Raw genomic sequence first — 14,551 nt, 5'->3', positions numbered from 1 at the left:
TACTTGGTTTCTTTTATTTTTCGAATCAGTTGTAGGGGAGGAAGACATTTCCTCTACCCACTGTGGGTTCTTCTGGCTGGAGAACAAATTAAATTCACATGAGACAGAATAATAGGAGAAAATTAAATAAGCTTTATAACATGTATACATGGGAGAGGCTCAGGCAAGCTGAGCAACTCACCAAAATGGCTGAAGCCCCCACTTTAAATATCATCTTCAGCTAACGACAAAGGAGGATGTTGGGGGTGGAGGTGTAGTCGATCATGGGAGATTACCACACAAGTACAGTAAACAAATGCAGATTTAAGTCCTTGCCTTTGGCATTGATTAAGAGTTTCTAGAGATAAGGTCATTCCCCCCTTCTTCCTGGTACAGAGAGGGAGGCACCTTTACAGATGGAGATTTCCTTTACAATGTAAATGTCTCCTAACAAAGGGCAAGCAAGTTTCACTCCTCAGAGCCTCCTTCCAGTCTGCAGTTTATTAAAAGTAACCAGCCCCAAATAATCCTCATGCCAAAGAGACATATCTTGGGGTGGCCAATGCCAGTCCCCCACACAGTCACATATCCAGACTAAAGACTTGTGTGTATTTTTTTAGTGAGATATAATCAACATATAACGTTGTATTAGTTTTAGATGCACAACGTGATTTGATAAGTCTAGTTAACATCTGTCACCACACATAGTTATAAATTTTTTCTCTAGTGATGAGAAGTTTTAAGATCTATTCTCTTAGCAGCTTTCGAATATGCAACAGAGCATTAATAACTATAATTGCCATGCTGTACATTATATCCCAGGACTGACTTATATTATAACTGGAAGTTTGTCCCCTTTGACCCCCTTCACCCATTTCATCCCTCCTCAACCCCACCTCTGGCAACTACCAATCTATTCTCTGGATCTATGAGCTTGAGTTTTTTTAGATTCTACCTCTAAGTGAGATCATACAGTGTATATGTGTATTTCTAATGGGACATGCACCGCACGTGCAGAGGAGGGACATCCCAGGGAGCATGGAGATTGGTCATTAAGATACTTAAATCATTCCCAATTCCGTGAAAGTTTTCTCTCTATGTTAAGCTTTTTCTATTCTCTAGTTTATGCTATTGGCTACCTGACTGTGCCAACACCACAGGCGTCACCCTGAACAGATTTTAACAAATAATGGAGGATCACAGAAGTCCTATATTATTGGAAGCTGAAGGTGGAGTCATCTAGACTATTCCTGACTCCTCAACTTATTCACAGCACAAAGAGCTGCATGTAGAAATGATGGCACCTAACCCACATAGAGCGTTTTTACAAAAACATCAAAGGTAGTGACTCTTGGGGGAAATACTTTTCATGTCCATTACTTCAGTGATGAGGGGAAATATTTACATTATTGCTGCGATTAATGCAGCTAGAACAGTGGTTCTCAGATTTTAGTGTCCTGGGAGCTTGCTGGCCCACCCCAGGCTTCTGACTCTGGGCTGGGGTGACTCAGTGGGCTGGGGTGCAGCATGAGAACTAGCATCACTCACAAGTGCCAGGTGATGCTGGTGCTGCTGGCCCTGGGACCCCACTTTGAGAACCAGCAAAAGTAATCTTTGTCATCAGGTTCCACAAACCTCACTTTCAGCTGAATGGCCTCCAGAGTGGCTGCTCTCTCCTGCTACCTGTCCCTCCTGGTGACATGTTCCAGGGATTTGTCAGACTGCTGTGATGTCTGAAGTGCTCTGCCTCTCTCCCCACAGCTCCGACGGCCTTCCTCCTGGAGCTCACTGCACCGGCAGCCTCTCAGCATCCCAACCTGGTCCCAAGCAGCCCTGTCCCCTCACTCAGTGTCATCCTGAAGTCATCCCAGTGCAAGGTCCTGCTGACCAAGTGGATCCTGTCATCCATCGCTCACCAGAAACTGACACTCAGGCACCTCAGAGTCTGGGGTTCCGGGTTCAAATGGCTTCCAAAGGGGCTCTGTGTCTCGTGGTGGATTTTGGAGACAGTTCTGGGGTTCGAATGAGGACCTGCAATGTGTCTGAGGAAATGGCGGTTACTGCCTCCCACCAGTATGGGAAAGGTAGGGTTCATGGGGTCAGTATCAGGAGCACGGGAAGGAAATGCTGAATATGGTGAGACCTCAGTGCTGGGAGCCTTCTGCTGCTCTAGACCCATCTGCACCTTCCCTGTTCTGATAACAAAGGCTCGAGGAACTTGCCCTGTGCCTGCTGTTCATGTACTTTCATTTAGTCCTCCCGTCAACCCTGGGGGTAGATCAGGGTCTCCATTTAGAGGAGCACGCGAAGGCTGGAAGGGGCAAGGGGTTTGTCCTGAGGTCACACAGCTAATGCAGCCGAGTTACTTCCCCTACAGAGAGAAACTTCTAAGCTACTGTTGTCGATCACTTATATTGTCCTTCAAGTGCAACACACACGGGCACACAACATTGCGCACTAAATCTTTTATGTTAAAATTTTGAATACTTTGCATTTAGACCACAGTGAGGAAAAAAAGTCCTAATACAAACATTTCAGCATTGGAACCATTCTGCTTAGACAACTGCTAAGTCCACAGAGCTGATGGTGTGGAACATGTGGAGAATTCAGATGCTTTCCTGCCTACCAGCAGAATTTAACTTTTTTCTTTCTTTTTGTTTTTTTGAATCATTCTTTGAACGTGGCACATTCTCAAGGTTCAAATCCCCACATTATAGAAAGAGACGTGGTAAAAGGTCCTCTTCCTGCTAACTGTCCAGGTCCCTCGCCACACGCAACACTGCTTCTGTTTCTTATATCTTTAATATATTTATAAGCGAGTACGAATGTGATCTTTCCCTCTTGGACAGAGATGGAAGTCTCCTGCATACAGATTCCTGCTCCCTGCTCACTTAGATGCGCTTCCACATCCTAGAGGTATTTCTATATCTGCACAGAAGGAGCTTCCCTGTTCTTTTGTGTAGTTGCAGAATATTCCATCAATTTAATGGGCCAAATCTCCTTAACATTTTCTTTTATTGGCAGACATTGAGATTTTTTTCGAAACTTCCGATGTTACAAACAACATTGTGGTGAATAATCGCATGTATATACCATTTCATAGAAAAGAGGGATTATTGCCTCAAATGCTATGTACGTTTGTAACTTGATAGTCGTTGCTAAGCCGCTCTCAATGAGGATCGTCTAGTTTAGACTCCCGTGGGGAGTGCCAACGTCAATATGAAAGGTGAAAACTTATCTTTCCCCGGTTTTAATTTGCGTCTTACTAGGTTCAACTATGTGAAATTGCCAACATTTGACCATACTTTACCAGGAAAAAGAGCACTTTCGTGGTTCAACGTGATATAGTGTTTGTATGAGCGCTTTTAGTAATTACGAAAGTTAGTCCTCTTACTACTATATAGTTGCAAATATTGTATTCTTTTCTCAAGTTGTCGTTTGTGTTTTGGCTTTGTTTCTAGTTTTTTCCTTTTCATGGAAAAATTTTAATTTTTATTAAGTGTACTTTGTCAATCCTTTCTTCTATGATTTTTGAGTTTTATGTCATAGGTTGGAATGCTGTTTTTACTCCAAGTTTATAAAATAATTCTCTCCTCTTTTCTCCTAGTATTTTTATAATTCCATTTTGCACATTTCAATATTTGATACACTTAAATGTATATTCTGGCATAAAGTCTGAGGTGTAGATTCTATTTATTTTTCTGAGTGTCCACCCACTGCCCCCTGCCCCCTCATTGCTTCGGAGGGCGCCCCTGTCATCGCTTAATTTCCTTGAGCTTTCTGGCAATTTTGATCTAAGGTTCTGTTCTGCTCCATCTAGGGTTCCTTCCCCTTTGTTACTCATCTTTTCTAAAATTATCCTGGTTATTTTCACTTCTTCATTTTTCCATGTGGCGTTTAGACTCACACTGACTAGTATAAAAATATCTTATTGGCATTTTAATTTGGATAATGTTAAATTTCTAAATTAATTTATACAGAATATTTATGCTGAAGCGTCTCCCCCTTCATGAAAATGCCCTCTCTTTTCATTTCTTCCTTGTGTCTTTAGAAGCATTTAAAAATTTCTCCATGTGGAATTTATATATTTTCTGTAAGATATTTTATTTCTGTGCTGTTGTGAGATCTTTTCTTTCATTTTATCTTCAAATTGGTTGTCATTGGGGTGTAGAAAAGTTGACGATATTTGCTATTAATTTTTTACCCTCCAATTGTACTGAATTCTCATATTGTTTTAGTCATCGTGAAGTTTATTCTTTAGTGTTTCAGTTACGTAAACATATTTACACATGGTAATTTGTCAGCCTCACACTGCCAATGTTGCAGCTTTAGTGTCTTTCTCTTATTTAATTGCATTGGCTGGTACTTCCAAAACAAGGTTAAATAGGAGAGATGATAGTGGGCATCTTTGTCTTGAGATATTTCTAGTCTTTTCCCATTAAAATTGATACAGGATTTGGGGTGGATGTAATTTATCAGATTAAGGAAGATTTCATCTTTCCTCCTTTATTGAGGACTTTTTTAAAAATCAAAAGTTGCTGAATTTGTTAAATCCTTTTCAACATCTGTGGAGCTGATCTTATGATCTTTTTTCCTCTTTAGAGCTACAAATATTAACTAATATCTTAATATTGAATCATCTTTGAAGTCCTAGGAGGGAAATACTCACTTGATTTTGGTGTATTCTTCTATGAATGTGCTACTGAGTTCATTTTTCTAACATTTTACTATGATTCTTCACTGGTAATCATAAACGGGACCGGTCTCAATGTTATTTAGAGATTGTCTTTATTTTTCATTTGTCCTGAAATAGTTTAAATAGCGTTGGAAATAGTTGTTCTATTTTGGAGAATTTGCTTATAACCATCTGAGACTGGTACATTTTTCTTGTTAACTCTATTTCTTCTATGATGTCTTCTTCTATTTCTTCTATAGAAATTCATCTGTTGAGATCTTCTGTTTCTCTTGTAGTTAGTTCTTTAAAGTCATAGTTTCTTAGAAAAGTATCCATTTAGTCCAGGTTTTCACATTTATTTGCATGGAAGTGAACAAAACAGGCTCCTATGTTTCTTTAAATTAGGTCAGTCTCTATGTTATTTCCTTTCTGTCATTTCTTATTTTCTGTTTTATGTGTTCTCCTCTTCTCTTTTTCTTGATTAAATTGGATAAATTTTCACTAGTTTATTTAAAGAACAAGCTTTTGAATTTTGTTAATTACATTTTTTCCCATAAGTTTATTAATTTCTGCTTTGTTTTTTTAAAAGGAAGATTGACTCCCTGAACTAACACCTGCCTCCAATCTTCCTCTTTTTACTTGAGGAAGATTTGCCCTCAGCTAACATCTGTGCCAGTCTTCCTTTATTTTGTATATGGATCGCTGCCACAGCATGGCTGACCAGTGGTGTAGGTCCATGCCTGGGTTCCAAACTCACAAATCTGGGCTGCCGATGCGGAGCGTGCTGAACCTAACCATTCTGCCATGGGGCAGGCCCCATTAATTTCTGCTTTTATCTTTACTTTTTTCTTCCTGCTTTTATAAACTGTTTTTGTTCTTGTTTGCCATTTTGAGTTAGATACTTAAATTATTTACTATTGTTTAAATTTTAAAATTTCTGCATGTCATATGGGCTTTTTTGTGTGCTAGTTTCACTATTACAGTACTATTCTATCATGATAAGCAAATATTTTCTCCACTCTTGTGCCCTCTTTAATTTTTTAAGTTCTGACGTTGTCTTTGTGGCTTAAAATGTGGTCAGTGTTAGAAATGAAAATCATGACAGACAGCGGGTTATAGGAGAGTCCCAGCCCTGTGTCCCCCAACCCCAAGGCTGTTGGCTCCGGGCACCTTCCATCTGCTGAGCCCTGTGCTCACCCTCAGCTCTGATCCCGGGAAGGCATGTGTGAGTGTGTGTGTGTGAGAGAGAGAGAGAGGTAATAGAGAGAGACAGAGACAGAGGGAGAGGGAGAGGGGAGGACCTTGCCTAAGGCAGGGTTCAGGGCGATCCTCCCATGAGGTAGCACCCTGCCCTAAGTAGATAACCCTGCCCTCTTTGCCCTTCCTTTGACTGTGCCCCCAGTTTCTTTAATAAGCGTGTGATGAAAGCAGTGTGTTGTGTTCCGTTCTCAGGCTCCTGCAGCCTCGGGCACATTCTGCACTCCTCACAGCAGCCTGTTACAGTTTTGGTCATTCTTTCATTTCCCACCTTTTAGAATCACTGTTTTCAGTATTTCTTTCGTCTACGGGGGAGTTGACTTTGCTGTGTGTGATCCATTCTGGTAGTCTTATTTTAATAGATGAGTTTAGTGAATTTGTCTTGACTGAAATGACAGATATCTGGTCTTAGCTCTGTTATTCTTTACGTTATGGGCTCTGTACACATTTTAAGATATATTTCATTAAATATTTGTCTGAGTTAGTGTTCTGAAATTCGGGAGGCTTGCACCCTTGTTTTAGTTGATGCTTTTATTTATAACTCCATCAAGGTCCTCATCCTTCTGTTTCACAGTATCTATTCTTTACCCACTCCACGCAATGATGAAATTCGTGGGTTCTCTCTTTCTTCCCCTCCCTGCCCCTGACTTCTTCATCACCCAAGTTTAATCATTTAAATCATCTTTATTAGTATTTTCCTTTGTACTCTTAAATATGCTTATAGCTTTGTTAATTGTTTTGTTAAGTGTGTGGACAATGCCTTCTACTTTCCAGCATTACATATGAGGCAGTCTGCATTTCCACAACCTCCCACCTCTTGCTGGCTTTCCCTTCCCATTTGGGTTTGTTGTATAATTTCTCCATGGTCAGACACATACCTACATTCTTTGTCAACTACTTCCCCACATTTGTTTTAGTTCTATTTCTATAGTTAAATTGATTCAGTTCTCACCCTTAGTCCTTTTGCCATAGTTTTCCCATTTGAAGTTTGCCCACTAGTAGATTTTTTTTTAATATAAAGTCTTTATTTTTTAGAACAGTTTTAGGTTCACAGCAAAATTGAGAGGAAAGTGCACAAATTACCCACATACCCTGCTCCCCACGTGCCCAGCCTCCCCCATTGTCAATATCCCCCTCCCCAGGAGAGGATGTCTGTCAACAACTGATGAACCTGCATTGACACATATCATCCCCCGCAGGCTGTAATTGATGTTAGGGTTCACGCTTGGTGTTTTACATTCTGTGGGTTTGGACAAATACGCATCCATTATTATGATATCTTACAGAGTGCTTTCACTGTCCTAAAAATGCTCTCTGCTTTGCCTATTTATCCCTCCCCTCTCCCCACAACTCCTGGCAACCACAGATCTTCTTACTGTCTTTATAGTTTTGCCTTTCTCAGAATATTGTATCATTGGAATTTTATGCAGGCTTTTCAGATGGGCTTCTTTCCCTTAGTAATATACATTTAGGCTTCCTCCATGTCTTTTCATGATTTGATAGCTCATTTCTTCTTAACATTGAATAATATTTTGTTGTCTGGATGTACAACAGTTTATTTATCCACTCACCTACTGAAGGACATCTCAGTTGCTTCCAAGTTTTGGCAATTATGAATAAAGCGGCTCTGACTATCCATGTGCAGCTTTGTGTGTGGACATACATTTTCAACTCATTTGGGTAAATACTGTGAAGCGTGGTTGCTGGATCATGGAGTATATTTAGTTGTGTAAGAAACCATCCAACTGTCTTCCAAAGCGGCGTACCCTTTTGCATCCCCGCCAGCTGTGAAGGAGTGTTCCTGTTGCTCCACATCCTCACAGCATTTGGTATGGTCAGGATTCAAATTTTGACCATTCTAATAGGTATGTAATGAAATCTCATAGTTGTTCTAATTTGCCTTTCCCTGGTGACATGTGATGTGGAGCATCTTTTCATAGCCTTACTTGACATCTGTATATCTTCCTTAGTGAGGTATCTGTTACGGTCTTTGGTCCATTTTTTAATTGGGTTGTGTGATTTCCTGTTGTTGAGTTTGAAGAGTTCTTTGTATATTTTGGATAAAAGTCCTTTAGCAGTATCAAAATTTTATTATATTTGAATGACAATTTGCTGGCTTTTCAATCCTTGGTCTCACGTTCTTTTCTTGAGGAAGTGTGTTGTTTCTTTGCTCTATTCTGGCATATAGCAGTGGTTGTTCAAGTGTGGTCCTTGGACCAGCATCGTCAGTATCGCCTGAGATGTGTGTGAAACACAGATTCTCGGACTCCACCCTACACGTCCTGAAGCAGAAACCCAGGGGGTGGGTCCTAGGAATCTGTGCTTTCAGAAGCTCTCAGTGTAACTCTCCGTGCATCCCCACGCTGTGAGGATTCTAAGGCCAGCTTCTGTTTTTCCCTTGGTAGATGACTTGATGCCTCTGTCTGGCTCAAAATAATTATTTGTTTATATTTGAAGTCCTGTAGCTTTGCCAGAACATGTCTCAGTGTTGACCATTCTGGGTCAGCTTTCTCTGGCACGCAGTATACATTTCCTATGTAGATATGTATTGTTTTCTTTTGTTTCAGAGATGATTTCTTTAGTTATATCTTATTACTATAGAATATTTTTCTGTTCCAGTATTTCAGCTTTCTTTTTTGGAAGGTTCTGGTCATGCATGTGTTAGATCTTTTGTCTTTTGTAATCCTTTTTGTTCTGTGTTTTTATTTCATCTTGCTTGCACCTCTCATTTTTTCCCTATACCTCTTCTTTTGTGGTCTTTAGTTTCTATTTTCCATTATTCTCTGAAATGTTGCCTTCATTTCTTGCATTTCTGCTCTATGGTCTTGCAGCATAGAAGCTACTAATTCCTTAAGTTAAATCCCTTTATCTTCCCATGGGCAATGTTTTGGGATAAATGGATAAATGATCTTAACCTATTATGAATATCTCCTAAATTTCCCATATTGACTCTTATAGTATCTTGTGTATCCTAAATGTTCTTCCTCCCTCTCTCACTCTTTCTTTTCTTTTTTTGTTTTTCTTTTTTAAAGATTGGCACCTGCGCTAACATCTGTTGCCAGTCTCTTTATTTTTCTTCTTCTCCCCAAAGCCCCCCTGGTACGTAGTGGTATATTCTAGTTGTGAGTGCCTCTGGTTGTGCTATATGGGACGCCGCCTCAACATGACCTGATGAGTGGTGCCATGTCCGCCCCCAGGATCTGAACCAGCGAAACCCTGGGCTGCTGAAGCGGAGTGCGCAAACTTAACAACTCGGCCACAGGGCCGGCCCCTCTCTCTCTTTCTTTTTTTCCTTCCTTCTTTCTTTCCTCTTTTCTTTCTTCCTGTTTCCCTCCATCTTTCCCTTCCTTCCTTCCTAGTATTGTTCATAATTAAAAGAGTTGCTTTTTTCTCGAACTAGCTATTTGCAGGTGGCATGTGTGTATGTGTGTGTAAGCACATGTGTGTGTCAAGGCTGTGTTACAGACTAATTGAGACTTTTGATAAAACAGGGATTTGTGTTTACATAACCTGTCTTTCCTCTAGCTAATGGAGGTAGGCAGTAGGTGGTTTTTCTGCCATGCAGACTCTCCTCCCCTCTTCTCCCACAGAAGCAGAGTGCTTCTCCCAAATATGGTTCGTCTGTACGATTCTTCCCTCCCCTCCCCTCCTCTCAGAACCAGACCAAGTCCAGAGAGACTCTTCATCTCAGCCAGCTCAGCTCCACCCCCGCTGTGCCCCAAATGGTGTGCCGCTCACTTTACAGAAGGGCAGTGTGAGTGTGCACATGTGTGTGTGCTTGTGCATGTATGTGTTCTGATATTCACAGCCACTGAGTCCTCTTGCTACTGAGCTCTCACTCCAGGGCTTCCTCTCTTCTCTCCCTCCTGCAGGATTCCTGTTCATCATGCTTGATTTTTGCTGCTTGTAGCAGCTCTTACATCTATTTTGGATTCTGAACATGCTAGTTACCTCCTAGTTTCACCAAAAAAAAAAAAAAAAATTGCATTTTGTTTGCTGTTTTCTGTTTTGCTTCGGGATTAATTCCCAGAAGATGCAGTGGAATGCTGACTATACTTCCACATTCAAATCAAAATGTCCGATTAATTTTAAGCATCTACAACTTTAATGCATATTAATTATTTTCTTTGTTGCTTTAAAATAAGGAATTGGTGTCACAACTCCCAGTAGCAGTTAAGTCTAAAGTCAACCTGTGGTTCAAGAATGCCCAAGATTTGGTTGCAATGTAGAGATGAGGTTCCAATGCCAAATTCATCTGAGCCCACAGAGTTCTCTCAGCTGGTCCATAAATTGCCTTTCCTAACTCACAGTCATGAACTCTGTCTTTTAAAATGAACCGTGAGCAATTTATTGATTTACACAGAGCACAGCTCTTTATTAAGTGCTGATCCCCATGAGCATGGTGAACTGCATGGTGTCCATTTCACTTTCTCCTTATCATCAAAATCCATGTGCAGAATTTGTCTGGACGCAACTATGAGAAGCGGCGTTATAAGACAGCTGGGATAATTCTATAAATGATGTCTTGGCATTTAAGATGTAGCTTCCAAGAGAGATTACATTTTGGGAAAGTGTCCCCACTTCTCATGTATGTTCTCTTGACCCATGCGTAGTATGGGATGCCCTTCTATCTGGCCTTGGCTCGTCACAGTGTGTAGTACAAAATCTTCTGTATATCGTCACATTTATTGCTCTTCCTCATTGATATGCTTTGCTCTTTAAAGTCATTCCCTCTTTTCAGCTTCTTAGTACACTAGTACTTGCAGCTTTCCCTAGATCTATATATTAACTCCATATAATTTAGATGCAGAAAGTGAACAGAGGAAAGACTATCTTAATTCCTAAGAAATAATTGCATACTCCATGCCTTGGACAAATTATTTAACCTCTTTGAGCTTCAGTTTTCCATTCTGAAAAACTTGATTGGTCATTTGGTCAACATTCATTGTTTGTCTACTAAGTGCTTTGTGCTGAGGTTGTGGGACAAAGAAGACAGACAGTGTGGGGAGTCCTGAGAGGGAAGCACAACCCAAGTTCTGTGGTCAAATGCCGGGTGGAGCCACTCCTTCTGCCTGGGTCATCCAACAAGGCTCAAGGTAGGTGCAAGTTGGCCAAATAGAGGTGTGAAGAGGAACATTGTAAGCAGAGAGAAAGGTTGCGCATGGGTGCAGATGAGTGATAGAGAATGGGGCCTAGCTCTGCAGGGGTGAAGAGTCAGGTGTGTACATGAGGGAGCCAGAGAGGACAAGTGGGACCAGCTCAGCTAAGGGTGAAGGGCCCAGCTGAGGATTTTATCCTGGGATACATTAGGAATCTCCTAACATTTTAAAGTTTGGGGATCAAATGACCAATGGAAAAATACTGTGTGGGCAATTAGGATTAAAGAATTGCTAAAGGCCTTTTCAGTCCAGTGGAGCTGTGTCAGTAATCTATTGGTATGTAGCAAACCACCCCAAACTTAGTCCCTTAGAGCACAACTGAGTGTTTAACCCAAGGTTCTGCTGGGAGTCCTTCGAGCCTGGGCTGGTCTCAGACAGGCGCATCTGTGGATCTGCAGCCAGCTGCCAGTCAGCTCAGTAGCTTGAAGGGGGTGACTCCTGGGTATGCCATCATTCAGCGGCCTCCCCAGCCTTGTTCACGTGGGGCGATAACAGGAGTCCCGAGACAAGCAAGTGAGAGCATATGCACGAGCGCTTTTCAAATCCATTGGCCACAAGACCAATGCCAGTTCTAGAGGTGGAGAAGTAGGCCCCACCACTTATTGGAAGGAGCTGCAAAATCACGTCGTAGTTGTATTATAAGAACGTGAAAACAGGGTGAGAATTTGGGGCCATTTTTGTAATCTGCCATAATACTTCTTTGATGTATTTCCATTTGACTATTTAAGTGTTTTTTTGTCTAGCTGTGGGATGACCAATATCTATTTTCATTCTTGCGAATATTTGCTGTTGCACAGGATTGCCTGCATAATTCTCAGGGCCCAGGGCAAAATGAAATGCAGCACATTTTATTGAAAAAATTCTTAAGAATTTCAAGACAACAGATCATTACACCACATGCTGAGCCCTGTTGACTGTGGGGCCCTGTGCGTCTGCAGGGGTCTCACGCCCATGAAATGGCCCTACTGCTACAAGGAGAAGAAAAGTCACCTTTGCTTTGTCAGTTCCAGCATTAGTCACCCATCATCACCATTTTACAAATGTCAAATTGTGCATGCTTTTAACAAGTCATTAAACGGCCATTCTTCTTTTTCCAGAAGGAGTCTATATGCTCAGGGCGGTTATTTACAGTGAGTTTTACGGAACTGAAGTGGAGCTTGGGCCTTATTATGTGGAAGTTGGCCACGAGGCCATGTCCGTGTTCATGAATTCCAGCAGTGTCCACAAGGATGAACTTCTGGTCTTTGCCAGCTCCCACATGGATCAGAAAAGTAAGACCGACATTGGAGGCTGAGCCCCCAACCTCAGCTCCGGATGAGGCATGACTCTGCCGGAGCTGCACGTTCAAGTTATAACAGTGCCCCAGTCAGACACAATATTCTTCACTTACTCTTCCCTCATTCAGAAGATATTTATGCACAAATCTGTGCTCTGAGGGGACATGAAGATGAAGTCATATGTGTCCTGGTCTTGAGGGATTTATAATCTAGTAAAGGCATTAAGATATGCCTATGAAAATATAAGCTAGGACTTAAACATGCCTTAAGAAGGACACGGCTAAGGGCTGGGAGATTTCCCAGAGGGGAGTTGTGTGTAACTGGGGGTGGGGCAGGGAGTTGGTATCCATGATGAGCCTTGAACGAGCCGTGAAGAAATGGGTGTGGGAGAGCATTTTGGGCCAACAACGTGGCAATAAGTCAAAGCACAGAGATGAGACCCAGCAGCCGCTGGAGTTCACTGCGCGCTCGCAGGGTGCCAGGCGCTCTGCTAACGCTCCACCTACATCACCTTGCTGTATCCCCACGGCTACTTGTGAGGTGGGCTCCCTTTCATCTCAGTTTTATAGAAGAGGAACCCGAAGCTGGGAGGCCAGTGGGGTGGGAATGGAGGATTCCACCAAATGTCAGTAATATGTGGAAGGAAGCGTCCCACCATGTTTAGCAGGGCCAGTGTGGCTGCCAGTCAAAGATAACCCCAGAGCGTTCAGCCTAAGTAGGTGGAGTTACAGGTTAAATTTCCCAGAAAAAGGAAAAGAGAGAAGCCAGTAGGGGACGTGTCTCAATGAAGTCATTCTTATGATAGTCTTTATAACTCGTTCCACACACTGACTGTATGTTATCCAGACATTTAGCCTTGTGAGAAACTCTGTCCAAGAAATTACATTACACCTAGGGGAGGGTTTTAGTCATTCGTACTGACCAGTCTTGTCTAAACTTTATTAAATAAATAAGCAGCCTGTATAGCTGGTGTGAAACTACAATCCTGACAAGCCCTTCATCAGTTCCATGCCAGGAACCTATCCTTCGAGTTAGGATGGAAGTGCTGGCACAGATCGCTAACCGGGTGATCTGGTGCTTTCCTCGCACTGCTGACTACCAGACTCTGCTCAGAATTAAGTTTCAGCCGTTGTTAATGAGTTGATGTCACTCTTAGTCATGGGATAGTTTTTTTTCAGAAATTCTAATGCACTGATGAAGAACGAAATATCCATTTCACTGTATCACTATTATAAATAAGCATTTTCTCTTTATAAAGAGAAATACTATACAGAACAACAATAATGTTTTTAAAAATATCCACCTCCTTTCTTAACATCCCTTTCTGATAAATGAGTTGTTCTAAATCTTCCTAGACATCATGGTCCTCTTTTAGAACCTGACAAGACGTTTGGTATCTGTCCTCCTAGTACTTACACACGTGTGTGTGTGTTTATGTGTGTGTGGGTGACGTATACACATGTAAGCAACAGTTTGCATTCATCTCAGAGGGTTTGAAAGCCCAAGACTTCCCTGTGGACCCCGTTTAAGAACTACTGTGAAGTGAAAGACTGCTTAGTGTACACATTGGAGAAATGCTTTAAAAACAACCATCTAGAGAAGTAATTAACTTATTTCAAAGGAATTAATGTAGTTACTTCTATGTAAGGCATTCTCAGGAGAGATAGAGAAAACACTTAAAGAAAATTTTAATGAGAGAAATTTTGTGACAAAGTTCATGTTTCTCAGGTCTGTCTCATTCCAAACACATGCTTTGAATTTTGAAATTTATTGGAATTCAAAGGAAGAAAGTAAAAAAGTGAAAATATTGACCATGTGTTGTGTGAGATGAGTGAATTAATTTTAAGACTGTTTTCCCCTTACCTCTTTCTTTCTCATTCCAGGCACTGTGGTTAGGCATTGTTTTCCATCCTTTTCCTCATATAATGTGTCCTTTACTTCTCGGACCCACGTGGGAGACAACCAGGCTTGGCCCAGCATCTCTGTTTGGTATCAGATGCAACGTACGTTTTGATTCTGATTCTAGATTCAACACAACCTTCCTCATGCAATCAGTGGTGATCACAGAGGCCACAGATAGCACGGGTTCTGTGATTAGTGCTGCTGAGGTCCCCATTTGCCCTTGAACGAGCTCTGTTCACCTGCAGTTTGTTCTATGACTTTTCTAGAAACCACAGACACTAAGGCTTCAATCTAGAGGTATG

At 41.5% G+C, this 14,551-nt stretch overlaps 1 protein-coding gene across 1 annotated transcript in view; it reads left to right on the top strand.

The window, feature by feature from the left end:
• Positions 1 to 14,551, top strand: part of PKD1L1 (polycystin 1 like 1, transient receptor potential channel interacting) — a 116,124-nt gene that overhangs the window by 5,134 nt on the left and 96,439 nt on the right. Inside the window, exons 3-5 of the mRNA XM_023639041.2 lie at positions 1,741 to 2,063; positions 12,168 to 12,341; positions 14,231 to 14,350. Coding sequence (XP_023494809.1) covers positions 1,741 to 2,063; positions 12,168 to 12,341; positions 14,231 to 14,350 — 617 coding nt within the window. The remainder of the gene's footprint in view (positions 1 to 1,740; positions 2,064 to 12,167; positions 12,342 to 14,230; positions 14,351 to 14,551) is intronic.

The sequence above is a fragment of the Equus caballus genome, chromosome 4 (assembly GCF_041296265.1).
Source record: "Equus caballus isolate H_3958 breed thoroughbred chromosome 4, TB-T2T, whole genome shotgun sequence".
Taxonomy (NCBI): domain Eukaryota; kingdom Metazoa; phylum Chordata; class Mammalia; order Perissodactyla; family Equidae; genus Equus; species Equus caballus.
Note: the sequence above shows the minus strand (reverse complement) of the source record. Positions and strands in the feature narration are given on the sequence as shown.